The sequence below is a fragment of the Carassius carassius genome, chromosome 2, assembly GCF_963082965.1.
Source record: "Carassius carassius chromosome 2, fCarCar2.1, whole genome shotgun sequence".
Taxonomy (NCBI): Eukaryota; Metazoa; Chordata; class Actinopteri; order Cypriniformes; family Cyprinidae; genus Carassius; species Carassius carassius.
Genome location: NC_081756.1, coordinates 38124071 through 38147036, shown reverse-complemented (window position 1 = coordinate 38147036; position 22966 = coordinate 38124071). Strand labels below are relative to the sequence as shown.

Here is a 22966-nt window from a genome sequence, read left to right as displayed (position 1 = left end):
GAGTTCCCCTAGCCTGTATATGGTCCCCAAGTTTCTAGAAATTTTAATCGGTGTAAATCGAGATTTTGCTATCTTTCTCTGCCTTTGAGAAAATGGAAGCTCAAATGGGCTGATCTTGAATCTCCTCTTTGTGACGTTGTAAGGAGAATTGTTACCTCCCCTTTCTCTGCTTTGCCCACCCAAATATTTACATATAATTCAGTCGCAATGTCAGGACAGGCGTTACAAACAGGCTTTTATGATATGGATTCGACAGCACCGGCACAAACAGTGAGTAACAGTGTTCATTAATGCCTGATCTGTGATCAGTGATTTCTGATGTGTAGCTAATTATTCAAGTTCACACAGACTTTCTTTCTAAATCGTTTAATACTGTTTATGCATCAGTGAATCAAGCCAGTGACTAAACAATCAACTTCTCGTTGTTTCTCTTAGTAGCATGAAACAAATCTGTTATTTAAATTGTGATTTAACTACAGAGAGCTATCAAAGAACGCTCCCTTTTTTTCTGAGCTCTCACACATCGCGAGTATATCTGCACACTTGCCCAAACTGCCGTTACAATGAATGACGCTGTTATGCTGCACAACACAGCTCTTACTGTATTCATGTGTTTGCTGTTAGTTGTGGTGAAAGCATTTTGTGAGAGAAAACGTGTTGCAATAATGACGAGATGACTGCATTCACGCGATAAACAGACTCTGTCTACTTAATGCTCATCACTGCAGCCTTTCATGTGATGGGAAAAGATCGAAAAAATAATTATATAATCAACAAATCCACGATTCGTTAATCTCGACAGCTGTAATAGTAAATATATATATATATATGTATTTATATATATATATATTTGAGAGGGGTTCCACATGTAATACGCATTTCAAATGCAAAGATGTCAGCCAATCACAACAGTTTTCGTTTACTCGGAGTCTCACAGCAGACACGCCCCTTCAAACAGCATTCAAGCCAGAGGGCAAATATCAGGATATAAAAATGCTTTTTATTTCTAAATTTTAAATGTAAAAATCATATAAGTACACCTAAGGAAACATTAAAAATCATTAAAAGAAAAGGAAATAATCCATGTCATGGGACCTTTAAAATTAATATAAGTACACCTAAGGAAACATTAAAAATCATTTAAAGAAAAGGAAATAATCCATGTCATGGGACCTTTAAAATTAAGATACAATTAGGCCCAATCCCAATTCTACCCCTTAGCCCTTCCCCCTACCCCTCCGTTTTGCGCATTCACGTGAAGGGGTAGGGGTGTCTTAATTCTCTTTTGGTTGGAGGGGTAGGGGGAAGGGGAAGGGCCAGATAGCCCTTCAAACGAAGATTTTTCGGGACCACACTTCAGAAGAAGGGGTATGAATTATCTCGGCAACATGGCTGCTACAGCGAACAAAAAGACACATAAATGTAAGCTTTTTTGGCATAAATACAGATTTTTTCGAAAAATAATCATTTGTTTTATGTTACATTCAATTGTGAGTTCATATTAATGGTCATGTTACTCAAAGAAATGTTTGCAAAAAATCGCTAATATTTGCTAACGTCATATCATTACAGACTGCATGATAGTGCCATAGCATATGTCTGATCAGGGCGATATCTACCATTGATGGGGGCTAATCCCCCCAGGAATTAGAAATCGCTGAACCATTTTCTCAAATATCGCCTATTCGAGAGAGAAAGAGAGAAAGAGAGAGAGAGAGAGAGAGAAAGAGAAATGGAAGTTGCGCATATTCGCGTCTGTGCGTTTATCTTTTTAGAGTGAGTTTACTTAAAAACAGCGATTATATACTCTCGTCGCTGGAAAATATAATGTAGCGATTCAGTATTTAAACTGTATTTAATAAAAGTCATGGGGCAGCACTGACAAGTTTATTTTCTCCTGGATGTGTGAGCTGCGCGATTTCCGATATATGTGTGTGTGTGTGTGTGTGTGTCAGTAAGCAGCTCATTAATACTGAACGATAAGGCTCTAATACACCAGCACACCAGTAAATGTGTGTATTGTAAGAGCTAGACGACGAATGATGGTGTGTGTGTAATATTTTCTCCCCTACCCCTTAACTCTCTGTTTCAAGGGACAAGGGGAAGGGGTAGGCGGAGGGGTAGGGGAAGGGGTATAAAATAGAATTGGGATTGGGCCTTAATACAAAACAAAATTCACTTTAAAGAAAGGCTTTGTACAATAAGAAACTTAATGAAATGGTCAAAATAATGTCTGCCCACTCTGTCTCCCGACATATTGCGATCTTACTCTTTTCAACTCTTATATAATCAAAATAGATGAAATTTTATATATATATATATATATATATATATATATATATATGAAGATTCCGTTTTCAAAACGCGATAAACGCCATTTTTTGACATTTGGATTTTATTATTGGAAATCACTGTTCAGATGTACCTTAATCTATGTGTGAATTGCTGCCATTAATAAGATTTAAAAATGTACATTTTAAGCCTACTACAAAATGTATTTTTTCACAAAACGCAATATCCGCCAGCCCAGTTTCTTTACAAAGTGCGATATAACGGTTAGGCTATAGAACGTTCAGGATGCTGCGCGAGCCCTGGATGTCACGCGAGGAGAGAGTCACCGCCGGTGAAGTGCTCCAAGTTTGCTCAGTGATTTAACGATAATATCAAAACAAAAAACATATATTTTTAAAAAGAGGATTCAATAGGCTAACTAAAAAACGTTTACCATTTAAAGGAACACTCCACCGTTTTTTGAAATAGGGCTTATTCACATTATTTCCTACATTTAGATAGGTGGGCAAATGCATTTTTGTGTCAGTGCATGCATTGTTTTAGTTTGACTGGGTCGGCGTTAGCTTAGCTTAGCACAATGAATGGAATCCTTTGTTGCCAGCTAGCATGGCCTGAGTAAAAGTGATCAAGAAAATTAAAAAAAACCCACCTAATTACTTCTTGTGGCCTGCGTATTCACAACGAGTACAAATAGCGATCCAAATTAACACTAGGCGATTTCCTAGGCAGATATTGACTTGGGACTATACAACCCGAATTCCGGAAAAGTTGGGACGTTTTTTAAATTTTAATAAAATGAAAACTAAAAGACTTTCAAATCACATGAGCCAATATTTTATTCACAATAGAACATAGATAACATAGCAAATGTTTAAACTGAGAAAGTTTACAATTTTATGCACAAAATGAGCTCATTTCAATTTTGATTTCTGCTACAGGTCTCAAAATAGTTGGGACGGGGTATGTTTACCATGGTGTAGCATCTCCTTTTCTTTTCAAAACAGTTTGGAGACGTCTGGGCATTGAGGCTATGAGTTGCTGGAGTTTTGCTGTTGGAATTTGGTCCCATTCTTGCCTTATATAGATTTCCAGCTGCTGAAGAGTTCGTGGTCGTCTTTGACGTATTTTTCGTTTAATGATGCGCCAAATGTTCTCTATAGGTGAAAGATCTGGACTGCAGGCAGGCCAGGTTAGCACCCGGACTCTTCTACGACGAACCCATGCTGTTGTTATAGCTGCAGTATGTGGTTTTGCATTGTCCTGCTGAAATAAACAAGGCCTTCCCTGAAATAGACGTTGTTTGGAGGGAAGCATATGTTTCTCTAAAACCTTTATATACCTTTCAGCATTCACAGAGCCTTCCAAAACATGCAAGCTGCCCTTACCGTATGCACTTATGCACCCCCATACCATCAGAGATGCTGGCTTTTGAACTGAACGCTGATAACATGCTGGAAGGTCTCCCTCCTCTTTAGCCCGGAGGACACGGCGTCTGTGATTTCCAACAAGAATGTCAAATTTGGACTCGTCTGACCATAAAACACTATTCCACTTTGAAATAGTCCATTTTAAATGAGCCTTGGCCCACAGGACACGACGGCGCTTCTGGACCATGTTCACATATGGCTTCCTTTTTGCATGATAGAGCTTTAGTTGGCATCTGCTGATGGCACGGCGGATTGTGTTTACCGACAGTGGTTTCTGAAAGTATTCCTGGGCCCATTTAGTAATGTCATTGACACAATCATGCCGATGAGTGATGCAGTGTCGTCTGAGAGCCCGAAGACCACGGGCATCCAATAAAGGTCTCCGGCCTTGTCCCTTACCCACAGAGATTTCTCCAGTTTCTCTGAATCTTTTGATGATGTTATGCACTGTAGATGATGAGATTTGCAAAGCCTTTGCAATTTGACGTTGAGGAACATTGTTTTTAAAGTTTTCCACAATTTTTTTTACGCAGTCTTTCACAGATTGGAGAGCCTCTGCCCATCTTTACTTCTGAGAGACTCTGATTCTCTAAGACAAAGCTTTTATAGCTAATCATGTTACAGACCTGATATCAATTAACTTAATTAATCACTAGATGTTCTCCCAGCTGAATCTTTTCAAAACTGCTTGCTTTTTTAGCCATTTGTTGCCCCCGTGCCAACTTTTTTGAGACCTGTAGCAGGCATTAAATTTTAAATGAGCTAATTAAGTGGATAAAAGTGTAAAATTTCTCAGTTTAAACATTTGCTACGTTATCTATGTTCTATTGTGAATAAAATATTGGCTCATGTGATTTGAAATTCCTTTAGTTTTCATTTTATTAAAATTTAAAAAACGTCCCAACTTTTCCGGAATTCGGGTTGTATTATGGGGAAGCACAGGCGAAGCACTGCTGCTTAGGCGAAGCACTGCTAGTTCAGCGCAGAGATATCACGCAACATGTGAATAGTAGCTGCCTGGCTATTTTCCTTACAGTACACGAATGGCGATGAACATGGCTGATTTTGAGAGAGACGAAGAGGGTGACTTCTCAGACAGTCAAGAACCAGAACCATACCTATTTGAACCAGAGTTTACAGAAGACGAGCTGCGTGCTCTGGAAATAGAACGACAGTAGGAGGAGGTTGCGATCGCTCAACAGCCTGAGGACGTGAGGATGAGAGCCAACATGAACTGGTGGTGTGAATGTGGGGGAATATGCCAATATATGCCGACGGAAATAGAGTGTCTGTGCTGTAGACAGTGGGACATGTTTTTGCCATTGATGACCAGACTCAACACGTCAGATCAAGATGAGCATGCCCGAAGTTGTGTCACATCTACAGAGGATTTCACGGCGCTGATCCATTCTGCAGTACTCGATTTTTTTTTCCGGTGTGACAAAGTGAACTGGAAAAAACGCCCCACGCCGAATGGACCAAATGGACAGCTGTCCACAGAGTAAGTGATTATTTTAATCATGACGCATGTATAGATCAACCCATATTATACCTGTATTCGCATAGAGTTGATGTTTTCACAGGCAATATAGGTTATATAGGAAGAGAAATAAAAGACAACTTACATGTGCACTTTGTTCTTCCTGTGCTTTGAAAATAGATGGGACGGCCGTATCTTTCAGACGTAGTACCGTCTTTCTGGACCCATATTCCATTTTTTCAAAGTAGTCCTCTGGTGCAAAATGTTCTTCGCAAACACGATACTGCTTTATTTTGTTGAGAGGCGTTGAACTACAGATCTCCAGAGCTGCTAGCCATTTATTTCTCAGTTCCACATTAGATGGAATTCTGTGAAACATTACATTCGTGTATGTCTTTTGCTTGTTCTCACAACCTTTTGCTATGCAGGTAATAACCATGTTTGCTGTAACTTCTCAAAATAAATCATCCAAATTGCACGCCGCTATGTTGACGGAATTTGTGGGATTTCATGTGTTGCGTGATATCTCTGCGCCGAAGTAGCAGTGCTTCGCCTGTGCTTCCCCATAATATAGTCCCAAGTCAATATCTGCCTAGGAAATCGCCTAGTGTTAATCTGGATCGCTATTTGTACTCGTTGTGAATACGCAGGCCACAAGAAGTAATTAGGTGGGTTTTTTAAATTTTTTTGATCACTTTTACTCAGGCCATGCTAGCTGGCAACAAAGGATTCCATTCATTGTGCTAAGCTAAGCTAACGCCGGCCCAGTCAAACTAAAACAATGCATGCACTGACACAAAAATGCATTTGCCCACCTATCTAAATGTAGGAAATAATGTGAATAAGCCCTATTTCAAAAAACGGTGGAGTGTTCCTTTAATTGGCTATTATTATTATTATTATTACAGTGAAATAATTAATTAAATCTGACGGGGCGAGGCGAGCTTGTGTCGCGGACTCGGTGCAACAGAGACAAGAACTGTGACACCGCGGCTCCGCCCGCTCTGATCATACAGGTTTGGTTTTCAGCAGCGGTGTGGAAGGAGCCTCCACTCTTTCTGTATGTAACAAGCTACAAGTCGTTTATCTAACTAACTTAATCTTACTTATCTAAATTGTAACTAATCACAAATAGTCCGAAGCTGTTTAAGGATGGTTGAAACGATAAACATCATGTAGTTTGTTTGCTCTGACAGCTCAGCTAGCCAGGCAGCGCAACGGTGCTTTTTTTTTTTTAATGCCCACTGTAGAGCCCTGCACGGGCCTCAAATCTAGGCCCGAGCCCGGCCCTGGCCCGACCCGTGTCCAACAGCTCATCAGAATTATCAGCCCGAGTCCGACACGAGCCCGTGTTTTTATTTTTTTATTTTATTACACAGCAGAAGCCTGCCCTATTTGCAACACTTTATTTTTTTTAAAATGAGGATTAACGTTAATCAGCCGAGCCGACAGCGAGTAGCCAAAAAAAAAGAAGAGAATCTCATCCACATCACAGGCTATATTAGCCATAGCCAGGCAGCGGGGATAAAATCCTCTTGGATGCCTGATCCACCCCTGGCACGCATCTACTGACACATCTTGGCAGGCTTCTTCCATGGCCTGGACGAGGTGAACACGCATTTAAGGTTCTCGATCATACACTTTCCACCGCCATGCCGAAAAAAACTCCTCTATTGAGTTTAGAAAGGGAGAGTATGCAGGCAGAAAGATGTTTGAAAATCTCGGGTTATTGGTAAACCAGTCTCGAACCAGAGCAGCGCGATGGAAGCTGACGTTATCCCAAACAACAACGTAGTGAGGGTGCTCTGGTTGTGCTGGTTCCCTGTGGTCCAACTGGAACATATGCTCTCTTAGACCGTCAAGGAAAGAAAGGAGGAGCATAGTGTTATAGGGTCCTAAAATGGCATGGCTGTGGAGTACCCCTCGTTGGCTGATGGCTGCGCACATAGTGACATTCCCTCCGCGCTGACCAGGGACATTTACAATAGCCCGATGGCCAATTATGTTCCTCCCCCTTCTCCTTCTTTTGGTCAGGTTGAAACCAGCCTCATCTACAAAGATAATTTCATGGGGAACAGGCCAGCCTTCAATCTCAAAGATTCTCTGCAAAACACATGAAACACAGTAGAGTAAATCACTATGCTGAAGCACAGTTCAAGAGGGCACAAATGGCAGCATAAACTGCTATACTCTGATGGTACACAATACTTCATGTGATATCAAAATTCATACCTGAACATATTCCACTCGTTGGTCTTTCACTCTGTCAGAGTTTCTTTCAAAAGGGACGCGGTATACCTGTTTCATCCGGAACTGGTGCTTTCGGAGGATGCGGTCAATTGTGGAGAGGCTGATGGCATTTATTCCTCGAAAATGATTATTATCCTCAATCACTCTCCTTTGAATCTCTCGCAGGTGGATTACATTATTGGCAATGACCATGTTTACAAGCTCCCTCTCTTGCTCCTCCGACAAAAGCCTTAGCCTGCCTCCACCAGGTGGTCGTCTCTGTGTCCTAAAAAAATAGAAGCACTACTGTAAGCATTACTGTAACTCTCACACATCCTTTTTAGAAGAAAAAATGGAAACATACTGAAACTATCTGTATGCGAGGCAATTTGATGCATTTCTTTATTACAGTAGTACATATTACATAGTGCAACAGTAGATGTGATGTCAAAGCACAGAGTACAGCAAAAGTTACTGTACAGAGCAGTCTTACTGTAAGTACACCTACCTGTTTTCCTCCCTGAAAGTTCTGATGATGGAGGCGACGGTGAAGCGACTCAAATTAGGCTGTACTCGTTGCCCAGCCTCCCTCATAGTCATGCCATGGACAAGGACATGATCAACTAAAGTGGCTCTAATTTCATCCGAGACTGCTTGTCTCCTTGCTCTTCCTCCTCCTCCACCTCCACCTCATCTACCTTGTCCTTCACCAAGTCCTCCTCTTCCTCTTCTTACTCCTCTCCCTCCTCCTTCACCACGTCCTCTTCCTCTCCCTCCTTCACCACGTCCTCTTCCTCCTCCTTCACCACGTCCTCTTCCTCTCCCTCCTCCTTCACCACATCCTCTTCCTCCTCCTTCACCACGTCCTCTTCCTCCTCTTTCACCACGTCCTCTTCCTCTCCCTCCTCCTTCACCACGTCCTCTTCCTCTCCCTCCTCCTTCACCATGTCCTCTTCCTCCTCCTTCACCACGTCCTCTTCCTCTCCCTCCTCGACCTCTTCCTTCATTTCTTTGTGGATCCATTGTTCCAAAGCTCAAATGAACCGACTCTAGCACTTTTATGTATCTTGAAAGTTCTGATTGATGTGTGTTAAATTTTGACTCTTAGTGTTTTCACCTGGGTCATTTTGTGCTAATTGAGATGAAACTATGCTCACTTGAGTGAACAATATTGAATGCTAGTGCTTTCTAAATGACCACATGGTCTAGGCAATGAGAAATTAAGGGATTTGTGTGTAGAGTTTTGCAGTGACAGTTCAACAAATCTGACTCATGTCATATATCATATATATATATATACAGTACAGAGAAATGTAATGTCGGAGCGGAATTTGAGCGAATGAAAAATGTTTTGCCAACTAAAAGTTACAGATTTTTTGTGTCACATAGGCATGTGTATTTACCTCATATTAAATATAAAACGCATATGTATACTGATATTTTTCTAATGTCTTTATTAAGGGAGTATGGATATATGAACAGACGTTTCAATATATTGCTATTAAGTTAATTTCTTGAGAATTTATATTTCAAGTTTTGACTGCAAATGTCATGTCCATAAAATTATTGCACTACAATGTTTTACATTTATTATAGACCTTAAGGATAAACATGGAAGTCCTGAAGATCAGTGCCCCCCACAGGAGAAGCGAGTGTCGGCAGACACTTTATCAGATGTAGAAGATTCCAGTGATGAGGCTCCGCAGTATCCAAGAGTGGAGGAGTCAGCTGAAACTGTCAACAGTGGACGATGTGCTTTTTTAAACAGCAATTTAAAACATCACACCACAAATAGGATCTAATCCCTTCGCACGGTAAAAGGTAGGCTAAAATTGCTCCCATTAGATCTTGGATTCATAAATGGGACAGTTTCACATCTCACTCCTAATTGTAACCTATACCTAGGCTATAGTTAAGTAGCATAATTCACATGCCGGTGTATGTATATACGGTGACAATACTTCCCTATAGAGACTCCTTTGGTGCGATCAGTCATCCACCAGAGGGCGAACCCATGCAGTTGGGGAGATCTCGGCTTTCCCAGGAGGAGAGAGAATGATGGAGAAGAAGAGGACTGTGCATATACTGTGGAGCTGCAGGACATTTTCCGGCCAAGTGTCTTGTAAAAGGGGAAGCCCGACAACAGATCTGAGGCTGTTGTCGGTGGAGTCTCACTTAGCAAAGCCTTATCTAATACTCACCTCCTGGTAAGACTGTAATGGGCAGCCAGCGACTACGAATGCAAGGCGTTAGTGGACTCAGGAGCTGAAGGTAATTTTCTGTATGTGACATTTGCTAAAGACCTTCATATTCCCATAACGCTGCTTGATCGTAGGATTTTGGTCAGGGCGCTCAATGGACAGTCTCTGCCTTTTGTGACTCACTCCACTAAGCCTAAGATACTTATCACGGCAGGGAATCACACTAATTGGATTACCCTTTTGCTCACTGACTCTACCCTTGTACCCATTGTGTTGGGTCATCCCTGGCTCTCCCAACACAACCCTAGGATTAATTGGGGCCAGAATTCCATGTCGGTTTGGAGTAAGTCATGTTATGTGTTCTGTCTTATGTCTGCTTTTTCCTCTGTGTCTTGTTCTCTGTTGCAGGATGAGGTGGTGAACATGTCAAACATGCCCGCAGAGTAATGTGACCTGAAGGAAGTGTTCAGTAAGTCCAGGGCTGCTTCTCTCCCTCCACCAAGTCCCTTTGACTATGCTATAGTTCTAGTTCCAGGTATGTCTCCGTCTAGGGGTAGGTTATATTCCCTTTCGGTCCCTGAAAGGGATGCCATTGAGAAATATATTTCTGATTCTCTGGCAGCCGGGCTCATTCATCCTTCTTCTTCTCCAGCTAATGTAGGATTTTTTTTGGCGCGAAGAAGGATGGCTCCTTGCGACTTTTGCGACCATTGACTAACGAGGCTTGAATGACATCACTGTAAAGAATACTTTCGAATTCAGCTTTTAGCTTTTGAGTGGTTGCAGGGAGAATCTATCTTTACTAAATTAGATTTGTGTAATGCATATCATTTGGTTCGCATAGGAGAGGGGGAAGAGTGGAAGACCGCGTTTAATAACCCCAGGGGGCATTTTGAGTATCTGGTTATGCCATTTAGGTCATCCAATTCCCCGGTGTTTTTCCAAGCACACGATAACCCGTGCTGAGAGACATGGTCAATCACTTCATATGTTTACCTGGATGACATATTGATTTTTTTCTTCTTCTCTCCAGGAACATGTTCAGCACATCAGACGAGTGCTCCAGAGGCTGTTAGAGAATGGGCTTTTTGTCAAGGCAAATAAATGCATGTTTTACAGTCAATTACGTTTTTGGTTTACATCTTTTCGTCCGAGGGTATGCACATGGATCCCAACAAGATTAAGGCTGTGGTGGATTGGCCAACCCCTGACAGAGATTTGCAGAAGTTTCTGGGGTTCGCCAATTTTTTACTGGCATTTAATTTGCAATTTCAGCCAACTAGCCGCTCCTCTGACTGCGTTGACCTCCACCAAGATGGCGTCCAGTTGTTCCACTGTAGCCGAGGATGCATATTCCAACCTCAAAAGCTGCACCATTTTGGCTCCTATTCTTGTTGTCCCTGATCCCACACGTCAATTCGTGGTAGAGGTTGATGCATCAGAGGTGTGGTTCTGTCTCAGCGTGCTGCTTTGGACAACAAGGTTCATCGCTGCACATTTTTTCTCATAGATCATCCCCTGCAGAGTGCAATTATGACATTGGTAACTGAGAGTTGCTGGGCGTTAAGTTAGCATTGGAAGAGTGGCGTCATTGGTTAGAGGGTTCGGGGGTTCAATTTATTGTCTGGACCGATCATAAGAGCGTTGAGTACATCAGATCAGCTAAATGCCTAAACTGCAGGCAGGCTCGCTGGGCACAATTTTTCAGCCGTTTCGATTTCCCCCTTTTCTTACCCTCCAGGTTCCAAGAACATCAAACCCGATGCGCTGTCACATATTTTTGATCATTCCAAATGCCCATTCTCTACTGAGTGCATTATACCTGAGAGACTCATTGTCTCTATGCTCATTTGGGAGATCGAATCAGAGGTTTGCAGAGCCTTATAATGGCTAATGCCTCCACCTGGGTGTTCCGCGGGTCGGTTATTCGTGCCGGAGAGGTTACGGTTAGACGGTCTTCAATGGGGTCATTGTTCCAGTGTGGCTTGCCCCCCAGGGATTGGTCATATAAAATTCCTGGTTAAACAATGATTCTGGTGCTCCATAGCTCGTGACATCCAAGGTTATGTTTTGGCCTGTTCAGTCTGTGCTCGGGGTAAGACTTCCAATCGTTCACCAGAAGGGTTGCTCCGCTGTCTTTTCCTTCGAGACCCTGTTCCCACATGGCACTCGATTATGTTACTACCCTCCTGCCCTCCCGCAGCAATACAGTTGTTTTTACCGTAGTGGACCGGTTCTCGAAGGCAGCTCATTTTATTCCCTTGCCTAAATTACCTTCTACCAAGGAGACAGCCGTTATTGTTGTATTTGTATCCAAATTTGGAGAGAGTTTTGTCGATTACTGGAGGCTAGTGAGAGATTGTCTTCTGGGTTTCACCCTCAAACCAACAGCCAGACTGAGTGGGCCAACCAGGATCTGGAGAGGGTGTTGCGATGTTGATGGTTTCATTACCAGTGTCGCCCACGGGCCTCTCGACATTCAAGTGTAGCTTTGGTTACCAGCCACCTATTTTTTCCCAGTCTGGAATCTGAAGTCGCGGTCCCCTCTGCTCACGCCTTCATCTAGGGGTGTCATCGCATCTGGAGAAGGGCCCAAGAGACTCTTCTCCAGTTGGGAACATGCACCAAGGCTAAGGCCGATCACCACCGGTTGAAGACTCCCGTCTACATCGTTGGTCAAAAAGTGTTGCTTTCTACCAAGAACATTCTGCTCCGCCCCATATGTAACAAACTTGCTTCCAAATTTATTGGCCCATTTTCTGTCACTAAAATTCTTAGTCCAGTGGCAGTCTGCCTCAAACATCCTCCAGCGTACCAGAGAATTCATCCTTTGTTCCAAGTTTCCATATTAAAGCCTATTTATCATTCCCCACTTAATCCACCTGTTCCAGTTCCTCCACCGCTGCGTCGTGTAGATCGGGAACCTACTTATTCGGTAAATCACATTCCTGCCAGGGACATATAGGATCATTCATCATATATATATATATATATATATATATATATATATATTAGTGGTGGGCATAGATACATTTTTTTAATCTAGATTAATCTAGATTAAAATGGCTCAGTTGAATTCTGCCGAAGGCATTCAGAATATGTGTGCTACCCAAATAAAATAATGACTAAAAGTAATGTTAAATCTTTGAGAATGGGTTTCTTTAGAATGGGGTTCATTAGACCAGGGGACCAGACTAGACCAGACTCACGAGCCAATGAACACAGAATGCATGCACACGGAATCCCCCTTGCCTGTCGTCTTCACTACAGGTGAATGCTGAATCTTTTGCGGCATGACGAAGTTAGCTTTAGCCTAGCTCAGCTCTCTCAGCTGCGTCTTTGGAAACACAGTTCAACTCACTCCCTCGCAGCGTGAGTATCCACGATCTCTTCGGCGGCCCACTAGAGCAAGGATCAGTTTTCCAGGGTTGCTGAAAAGCTAAGCTCTTTTTACCATTTTCCCCAGACACATTGGCATGACCTGTTCAGTCCTCCACGCTTCTCAATCTTTTTCTTCCTCTACGCTACCATTTTTTTCTCCCATAGTACACTCAAAGCATCATGGAATTGTAACAAATGAAATATATCTTATAAACAACCTAAACATTTCTCTTTATATTTATAAAACTTTTTAACAATATGCAAATGCGTAATTTAACTGTTATAATAAAACTGAAATTATTTAATGACTTATCACCTAATGAAATACTTTAAATGCCTTAATGCATCATTATAATGAAATAAAATACATTCTTGTGAATAAAAGAAAAAACACAAAATATCCCGATTTACTGTATAATCAGGTTATTACATATGTTTTTGTTAATACAGCACATAACACTATTCGACTAAATTAATGTAACGCAAAGATGGGTGCACTTTTGGAAGTTGAATGTAAAGGAAATGTAAATTTGGAATTTCTATGACGTAATGTGATGATGTTCATGTTCTTGTACATGATGAAATTTTATTTTATTGCTGTAATTAATTTATAGCAACAACAATATGACCCTTTGAATGCATTTTGGAAGTGATGACTGAGAATGTATTTTTAGTCCAGTGCTTGAATTTAATATTAGTATTGACCAAGGATAGAGGCGGTCATATGTGGATCAGCTTACTATGTTGTGTATTTTCATCAGTTTCAATATGAAAAATAAATTTGTGCATTTTGAGGAAAAAAAAGTATCATGGATTTAGTGCATTTTGGGGAAAAAAATTATAAAATTTTATAATAAATCTCTGAAAATCATAACCTGGATTTAAATTTTTAATGTTATTATAACCTAAGATGCTATGTGAAAGTCTAAAACAGAAAATAGTGGTTTTCATCTTGCCACATTCTTGGTAAAGAAAACACATTTTTAGTAATACACAGAAGTAAACTCGTGAAACATCCAGAAACCTTACGTATGCGGATGTATATAGGAACTGGTGGAAGTTTCCAGGAATCCTTACAGCTGGTTGTGAGGAGGGGTGGGTGTGAGGTGTGAAGGGCTTTTTATATGTTAATGACCCCCAGGTAGAGGTGCCTTCTCTGTTTTCAGAGCTGGGTGGGGGGGGGTAACAATGTCTTATAAAGACAGCACATACAGTATTGTGGAACATAAAAACTGTGTTTGCTAAATACGTTTATTATTAAGATAATTTAATATAATTAGTCTATTTAAGAAACTTAGCATCATTCAAATTAACTGAATTTCAATGGTCACAATTACCATTTAATATGTGAAAATTATGTCTCTGACTTTTCATGTTTAATGTAGTCTAGAGGAATGCAACAAATGTTATTTCAGAATATATATTTCCAACACTTTGAAAACATGTCTCCAACTGCCCTATGTCAGTATGTTGTGCACGTATCTCTCAATGCTGCATTCATTGTATAAAAGAAGCAGTTCAAATGAGACATTTTGTTTCAAAAACATCATGTAACACATTTTGCTAGCTAGGATGTTGATAAATTCAGTACCATATTCATAAGTCAGTGAAATTTAAAGCTGCTTGTTTTTGCTGATGTCTCATGATTTGAAGTTCACTGTTTCTGTTGTTATTATGATTCTACCCTAACATTTCATTAAATCTTTTAAAATAGAAACAAAGAAAATCAATAGACAGGTCCATAATCTAAAAGTCTTTCACATGTGAATGCAAAACATGTTGGGTGATACAGACTGACAAACTCGGGTAAAAATATCTGCAGATACCTGTCAGCTACTGTACTTCTAGTCCAGAGGTGCCGAAACTAGGGCATGCAGGCCAAAGTTGGTCTTTTATAATATATCCGTGTCACATTTGACCCTGGGCCACAAAACATAAGTAAACTCATAAGTAGCACATGTAGGTTATATTTGTAGCATTAGCAATAGCCAACAATACATTAAATGGATCAAAATAATTGATTTTTCTGTTGTTAAAAAATATTAGGATATTAAAAAAGTTCCATAAAAATAATAGTAATGTAAATATATTTATTGGTGTTTGTGTGAAGATCACTACATTTATCAAAAATATATTTATCATTAGTAGATTAATATTTGGTGCTAAGGACTTCATTTGGACAACTTGGGATTTTCTCAATATTTTTTATTTTTTTTGCCGTTTTTTATTGTTGTATCTCAGCCAAATATTTATAAAGTAGAACTCAAAAAAAAAAAAAATGTACCCGTATGACTGGTTATGTGGTCCAGGGACACATATTATAAATTTTATGTAAGTTTAATTGCTATATCAAAATAACTTATGGTATATCATATCAAGCGACACAGCCAAGTGACTTTCCGCACGCAACACACCTTATCCCCTAAACACGCTTGTTAGTAATATAATTTAATTTGTTATTTTGACTGTTGCAAAAATGTTCTCAAATAAACAAAGTCAATAGACATGATAACCTTTTTAATGTGTAAAAATTACTTTATATGTCTGACTCTTCATGGGTTACATTAGTCAAGAGGAATACAACAAACATTGTTTTAGTATATCAAGAAAAAGGTTTATTGTAAAGGTTGACATTTACAGATAATGACAAAAATGAAAATAGACATTAACAATGACAAAACAAATTTCTAAATCTCTACCACAGTGCATAGTGGAATTACAACCGAGACCTTCTCTTTAGTGTGACTTAACCCGCACGGTTGATGTACTAAGTACACATCTGCCTGCAATACGCTCCACAGGGAGAAATGCTGCAGCAGGATCAGTCTGTGTGCCCTGCAAACTCCATACCTCAACAGGACTCCCAAAGAAATGTCTGTCTGGATGAGCGTGCAACCATGTAACCTTTGCAACAATATGCTGAAAAGTACATGCTTTAGATTTTAAAGTAACAATCAGAAACCTCTTAATAATCCCAGGGCGGACATCAGCATTTGGATCGAGGACTGGTTCCTCGAAACTTGAATTACCAGCACACCATTTAGCCAAAACACAAGCAGACCTTTCAGTTCTGCAACTATTAACTGACAGAGTTAATCCAAAACTCTTAACTTTAGAGCAAGTCTTTGTCAAACGAGCCACCTGTAAGACACCATTGTAAGGATACAGTCTATTGTACATTAATAACAGATTTTCTCTGTCAGATTCTTCTAGCACAACATCCTGAAATTGAGGCAGTGGCTCAATACTGTCTACATCTTTTAAAAGAAGCATTGTAGATGAGATCTTGGAATTTTGTTTCAAAACCATTGTGTCAGTGGCTACATAAAGAGACAAAGTATCAAATTTTTTGCTTGCTAGGATGTTGATGAATTCAGTCCCATATTTACAAGGCAATGGCATATAAAGTTGTTGGTTCTGTTGAAAATGTCTCATGATTTGAACTTCAATGTTTCTATTGTTATTATGATATTGCCCTAACAATCCGTTAAATCCTTCAAAAGAGAAGCACCAGAATGAATAGACAGGTCCATAATCTAAAATGCAGTCTTTCAAATGTAAATGCAGATGCATGTTAGGTGTGCAATTCAGTGGCCCATACAGACTGACAAACTTAGATAGAAATGTCTGCAGATACTTGTCTGCTACTTCCAGTCTATCTGTGGAGATAACTCTTGAGCATATGATAATGCATGCTTGTACAAAGTCTGACCACATTTCATAATGTTTGTCATCAATCAATCCCTTTAAGCAAAAAAGAGAATAGATAGTAGTCCAATTTTTCCACTGTTGAGCAGTAAATCCACTAAACCCAGAGGCAATTTTCCGAGGAATCCTTCCCACATCATGAGGCACCTTTAAGGAGTCTATTCTTTTTTGTATTTCATCAAGCTTTTGGGTGCTTAAAACACCAAGCTCAGTCCATAACCTGAATATGTGCCTGGCTGTCCCAAGAAGTAGATTATGCATTGGGTCAATGACAACAAATCTTATGGCATTATAATACTTGAGGTGAAAAAGTTCAGACCACCTGGCACCATATTGACCTTCCAGTCTTTTTTGTGCTGCCCTTGTTGTTGCTTTCTCAGTCATTTTTGCATACCGCTTGTGTTTATCTGAAGAGCGTGGGACCCAAGATGAACGGGTCAAAGCCAGAGTAGTCAGTTTTACCCCCAAAAGAAATCTTCTTAAATGTTTTCAGGCATTTGTTACATCCTATAAAACACAAATACAACAATATTAATAATGTATTTTAAAAACAGATGCACTTATAAGTTTGAAACAACAGATGTAAATGGTACAATAGCAGAAAAGAAGAAGAAGAGCAGCTCTGTAGACTGTTCTCTTCCTTAAAACGCTCCTCTCGTGGCAAATTCAAAATGGCCAGATTTATTACCCCTACTGAGTATGGGGAATTCTTGAAGGGTTGATACCAATCAACATTCATCATGAGAGCAAAATTGTTTGGTTCTGCTAAAAATGGCTTTCCATTGACATACTGGAAGTCTTTCCAAATCTGTCCATCATATACATCTGCCATCACGGATTTAGGAATTTGTCTTTGTCTCCGCTTCTCACACTTTTCCAAAAATCCAGGTTTTCTAATCAAGGTTTCCAAAGACTGAATTACTTTCTTGTAACAATAGGTTTGTTTTGGGTACAAACTTTCAATGCCACTGAAACGTGTAACTTTGGTCATTAAGAGAGAACCACATTTCTTTCTCAGGGCAGATGTCTTGTGTGGATGCTTGTAAAATGGAATGTATCCACATGTTTTACTGGTAGCTGAACCATTCCTGGCGATGTGATAACAATCAGAAAGTGTATATGTGTCTTACACTTGGGACAGACAGCATATCTGGCGAAGTTGTCTCTGTTAACACTGGTCAGTTTCCTAAGTGAATGTAAAGTCTTTGGAATCATATCAGCAAAACCGCTGAGTACATCCACAGAGAGAATATTACCAATGAGCTACATAAAGTGTCTGAGGCATAGCAGCAATGCAGCAATGGCGTTGTCTGATATGTTGAACACAGCCTGCCAAGTCAAAAGCATGAATGCTAGGAGCTTTACAAGTAACTGTCTGGAGTCATCACCATTGGTTTTATCTGCGTCAGTGTCATCATCATCTGCAAAATCCAAATCTTCATGGTCTTCTGTAAAGATCACCTCTTCATTGTCACTGTCATCATCTGAAGACTCTGTTTCACTGAGCTCCAGGAAAAGCCTGAGCTTGTGTCCCGCCGGACACGCCCGAACATGTTTTCAGGTGCGTTCTCCGGAAGTCGCGTTGGTCGACCGCATACGTCATCGAGGTTCTCACATTTCAGTTAAAATACATTATAAAAATAAGATTTATTTCTTTTAAGACATACAATCATTGTAGTTTCATTCTTACCTTGAAATGTAATGGTTGCTTTTCTGAAATTGAACCCGAAATATTAAACCTTGATGACGTATGAGGTCGACCAACGCGACTTCCGGAGAACGCACCCGAAAACATATTCGGGCGTGTCTGGCGGGACTGGCACGAATGGCCACCCTAATGACACTGCATACTTATAATTTTCATGAAACTTGTTAAAGCATCCATAATTATAGACACGTTAATAACATATGTAAGAAACCAAACCATTTGAAAATTGGTAGAAAATTGAGCAAGTTATGGTCATTTAAATGTACATGCACCATTAAAACACAATGCTACTAGTGAACGAGCGAGCTCCCCATGGTAAGATGGCCGCCAGGTGATGAGGTTAGAGACTCCGTTGTAAGACATCTATCCTTTATTATACATATCTATTAGTAACAGTTAAATTATACATCACCTTGACTAAACAATTATTTTTGACCCTTTCGTTGTTGTAGTTGTCCGGCCTTTTAACAGTTTGTCACGTCTGTAAGTTACACAACGTCATTTGAAAACTTTTGTTTACAGCCAATGTAACGTTATGTGTGCATGTATTAAAGCGTTTTTCATTCAATGTTACAGGAAGCTGTAAGGCGCCTTCACAATTCGGAAAACAACCCACATAAATATGATCCACAAACTGGGTAAGACTGCTGTTTTTCTGTTATGTTTATTTGGCCTTTGTGGGCCATGCTGTTTATGGGGTTTTACATATTCCTTTTAAATGTATTTAATGACACACTTCTCTCTTTCCACACAGAATAAGTTCGCCTCGTAACCAAGCAGTCATGACTTATCTGCTAGAGGAATTGAAAACAACTTTTGCAGATGCAGACCCTGAGTCTATACAAGGTAATTTTAAAATGTTTGTTTAACAATTTTAATGTCCATAATTTTAGTCTCTTATATTTTGTCCATCTTATGATTTCAAGTGTAGTTTATGTCACTTATCTGAATTTTCTTTTATTCAGTGTGTTGCAAGACATACTTTGAAACACTTCGGAGAAAGTACAATTTGTCTCAGCCAGAAAAGTCCCAGCTAAGAGATGCCATTAAAACAGGAGCTAAAACCGACAAAGGAATAGACGGGTAAGTGTAGAAATTCATCAACTTGTCTTTAAAGGGATAGTTATTTATAAAATGCTAATATATTTATAAATTCTGTTATTTTCTTCTGATAACCAGAAAAGAAAATATTTTTAGGAATGTTTGAAATCAAACTGATCATGAGCTCCAATCACTTCCAAAGTATTTTTTTTCTACTTTAAAGTCAATGGGGCTCATGATTGGTTGGATTATAAACATTCCATCTTTTGTGGTTATCAGAACAAAGACATTTACAGGTTTGTAACAACATGAGAGTACATTGACAGAATTTTCATTTTTGAGTGAACTATTCCTTAAAGTTTGATATATTTCTGGGTGTTTTTAGTGGTTAACACATTGTGTGTTTTGCAGTTGCTGGATTCCAGGTCCAAGGTTGTTCAAACCGATGCAGAGAGAGAGCTTTGGCAGACTGCAACAGTGGAGCTGATGTCTGACGAGGAGGATGCCATTGTTGATGGAAGGCCAGTGTGGATTGTGAGGTCTCCATCTCACAGGAACCCACAATTGTCAGAACTTTGTGAGGAGCTTCAGCGCAGATTGGAGGCAGACATCAGCTACACTATTTTGCATCATCAGAGTGTTAAGGCTGATGGAAATGGACATGATGGACCTTCCTTTCTTCAACTTTAACTAAACTGCACTGGTTTGCAATTTTAATAATTGCACCACAAACTGCACATTTTCACTTATTCTCTTCTATTTTATCTTATTCTTTGTATACTTATTAGGTTAGATTTATTTAGTTTAATATTCTGCAACTTATTTTCTTTTAATATTGTTTGTGTTTGCTTTGTTTGGTTACATTTTAAATACTTTGTGCTGTGTGTACATATTAAGTAGTTTATTTAGTTTTATATTCTGTAACTGTTATAATATTGCTTGTGTTTAGTAAAATTTTATAAAAGTACTTTGCTTTGTGTACATATTATTTCGTTTTATATTCTCTGTTATAATATTGCTTGTGTTTGGTTAAATTTTATAAAAGTACTTTTTCCCCTGTACAGTTCCTATAGTTTTATTTATATATTTAATGCTTTATTTATATATTTAATGCTTTAAGTGTTTTGGTTTAATTTTAATAAAAAGAAATTCTGAATCCATTCTGTTTTCCATTTTTGAGGGGGTTGGGTTGTATAGTGGGTGGGGTGGTTATGGTTTATTAACATAGCTGGCCAAAACCAATCAAGTCACTATGCTATGAGGGCTTGGGTTGGGCTAAATGAAAACCGTGACCAATCAAATACTAGTATCAGGAAATTGACAGGTCACTGTCCCAATAGTTGTCAGGGTTTGGGGTGTGTTTTTTTTAAAACAACCAATCAATGTTGAGAAAAAACACCAATAAGGACAGCAGAGGTGTGTCAAGGTGTGAAGTGAAAGGGCTCTTGAGGTGTGAAAATGTCTCCTGACAACATTCTTCAGGGGATTACTTGCCATGGCAACAAATGGCTGCATATACCACAGGGATATCCCTTCAGCAAGATACATCCGCATTGGTATCATTACGGGAGTTTCCTAACTTGGTGGAATTAGAAGTTTACCCTCAGTGGAACTAGTAGATACTTCCGAAAATCAGTGGTGTATACAGGAGTTTCCTAGTATGGATACACCTCTTTTCATGAAGTGTAACGAGCCATGGAGCACTACCAGAATCATTGTTTAACCAGGAATTTTATACGACCAATCCCTGGGTGGCAAGCCACATTGGAACAATAACCCCATTGAATAACGTCTAACCGTAACCTCTCCGGCACGAATAACCGACCCGCTGAACACCCAGGTGGAGCCATTAGCCCTTATAAGGCTCTGCAAACTCTGATTTGATCTCCCAAGTGAGCATAGAGACAATGAGTCTCTCGGGTATAATGCACTCGGGAGAGAATGGGCATTTGGAATGATCAAAAATATGTGACAGCGCATCGGGTTTGATGTTCTTGGAACCTGGAGGTTGAGAAAAGGGGGAAATCGAAACGGCTGAAAAATAGTGCCCAGCGAGCCTGCCTGCAGTTTAGGCATTTAGCTGATCTGATGTACTCAAGGTTCTTATGATCGGTCCAGACAATAAATGGAACCCCCAAACCCTCTAACACTCTTCCAATGCTAACTTAACACCCAGCAACTCTCAGTTACCAATGTCATAATTGCACTCGGCAGGGGATAATCTATGAGAAAAAATGTGCAGGGATGAACCTTATTGTCCAAAGCAGCACGCTGAGACAGAACCACACCTCTGATGCATCAACTTCTACCACGAATTGACGTGTGGGATCAGGGGCAACAAGAATAGGAGCCAAAACGGTGCAGCTTTTGAAGTTGGAATATGCATCCTCGGCTACAGTGGAACAACTGAACGCCATCTTGGTGGAGGTCAAGGCAGTCAGAGGAGCGTCTATTTGGCTGAAATTGCAAATTAAATGCCAGTAAAAAATTGGCGAACCCCAGAAACCTCTGCAAACCTCTGTCAGGGGTTGGCCAATCAACCACAGCCTTAATCTTGTTGGGATCCATGTGCATTCCCTCGGACGAAAAGATGTAACCCAAAAACGGAACTGACTGTGAAACATGCATTTCTTTGCCTTGTCAAAAAGCCCATTCTCTAACAGCCTCTGGAGCACTCGTCTGACGTGCTGAACATGTTCCTGGAGAGAAGAAGAAAAAAATCAATATGTCATCCAGGTAAACATATGAAGTTATTGACCATGTCTCTCAGCACGGGTTATCGAGTGCTTGGAAAACCACGGGGGAATTGGATGACCCAAATGGCATAAACAGATACTCAAAATGCCCCCTGGGCTTATTAAACGCGGTCTTCCACTCTTCCCCCTCTCTTATACGAACCAAATGATACGCATTACACAAATCTAATTTAGTAAAGATAGATTCTCTCTGCAACCACTCAAAAGCTAAAAGCTGAATTCGAAAGTATTCTTTACAGTGATGTCATTCAAGCCTCGGTAGTCAATGGTCGCAAAGGTCGCAAGGAGCCATCCTTCTTCGCGCCAAAAAAAACCTACATTAGCTGGAGAAGAAGAAGGTTGAATGAGCCCGGCTGCCAGAGAATCAGAAATATATTTCTCCATGGCCTCCCTTTCAGGAACCGAAAAGGGAATATAACCTACCCTTAGACGGAGACATACCTGGAACTAGAACTATAGCATAGTCAAAGGGACTTGATGGAGGGAGAGAAGCAGCCCTGGACTTACTGAACACTTCCTTCAGGTCAAATTACTCTGCGGCATGTTTGACATGTTCACCACCTCATCTTGCAACAGAGAACAAGACACAGAGGAACAAGCAAACATAAGACAGGACACATAACATGACTTACTCCAAACCGACATGGAATTCTGGCCCCACTTAATCCTAGGGTTGTGTTGGGAGAGACAGGGATGACCCAACACAATGGGTACAAGGGTAGAGTCAGTGAGCAAAAGGGTAA

At 40.1% G+C, this 22966-nt stretch overlaps 2 protein-coding genes and 1 long non-coding RNA gene across 3 annotated transcripts in view; 1 reads left to right on the top strand and 2 right to left on the bottom strand.

Annotated features, from left to right (window-relative positions):
* Positions 1–22966, bottom strand: part of LOC132098044 (uncharacterized) — a 78750-nt gene that overhangs the window by 2550 nt on the left and 53234 nt on the right. The gene's annotated exons all lie outside the window — the stretch shown is intronic.
* On the bottom strand, positions 6774–8082 carry LOC132098036 (uncharacterized). Its single transcript, XM_059504143.1, has 3 exons — positions 7937–8082; positions 7432–7714; positions 6774–7302 (listed from the first exon to the last, which is right to left on the bottom strand). The coding sequence occupies exons 1-3, from the start codon at positions 8026–8028 to the stop codon at positions 6820–6822; spliced, it is 858 nt and encodes a 285-aa protein (XP_059360126.1). The 5' UTR covers positions 8029–8082; the 3' UTR covers positions 6774–6819.
* Positions 18988–19492, top strand: LOC132098030 (uncharacterized). Its single transcript, XR_009422825.1, has 3 exons — positions 18988–19064; positions 19181–19272; positions 19392–19492. It is a non-coding gene; the product is annotated as an uncharacterized LOC132098030 (long non-coding RNA).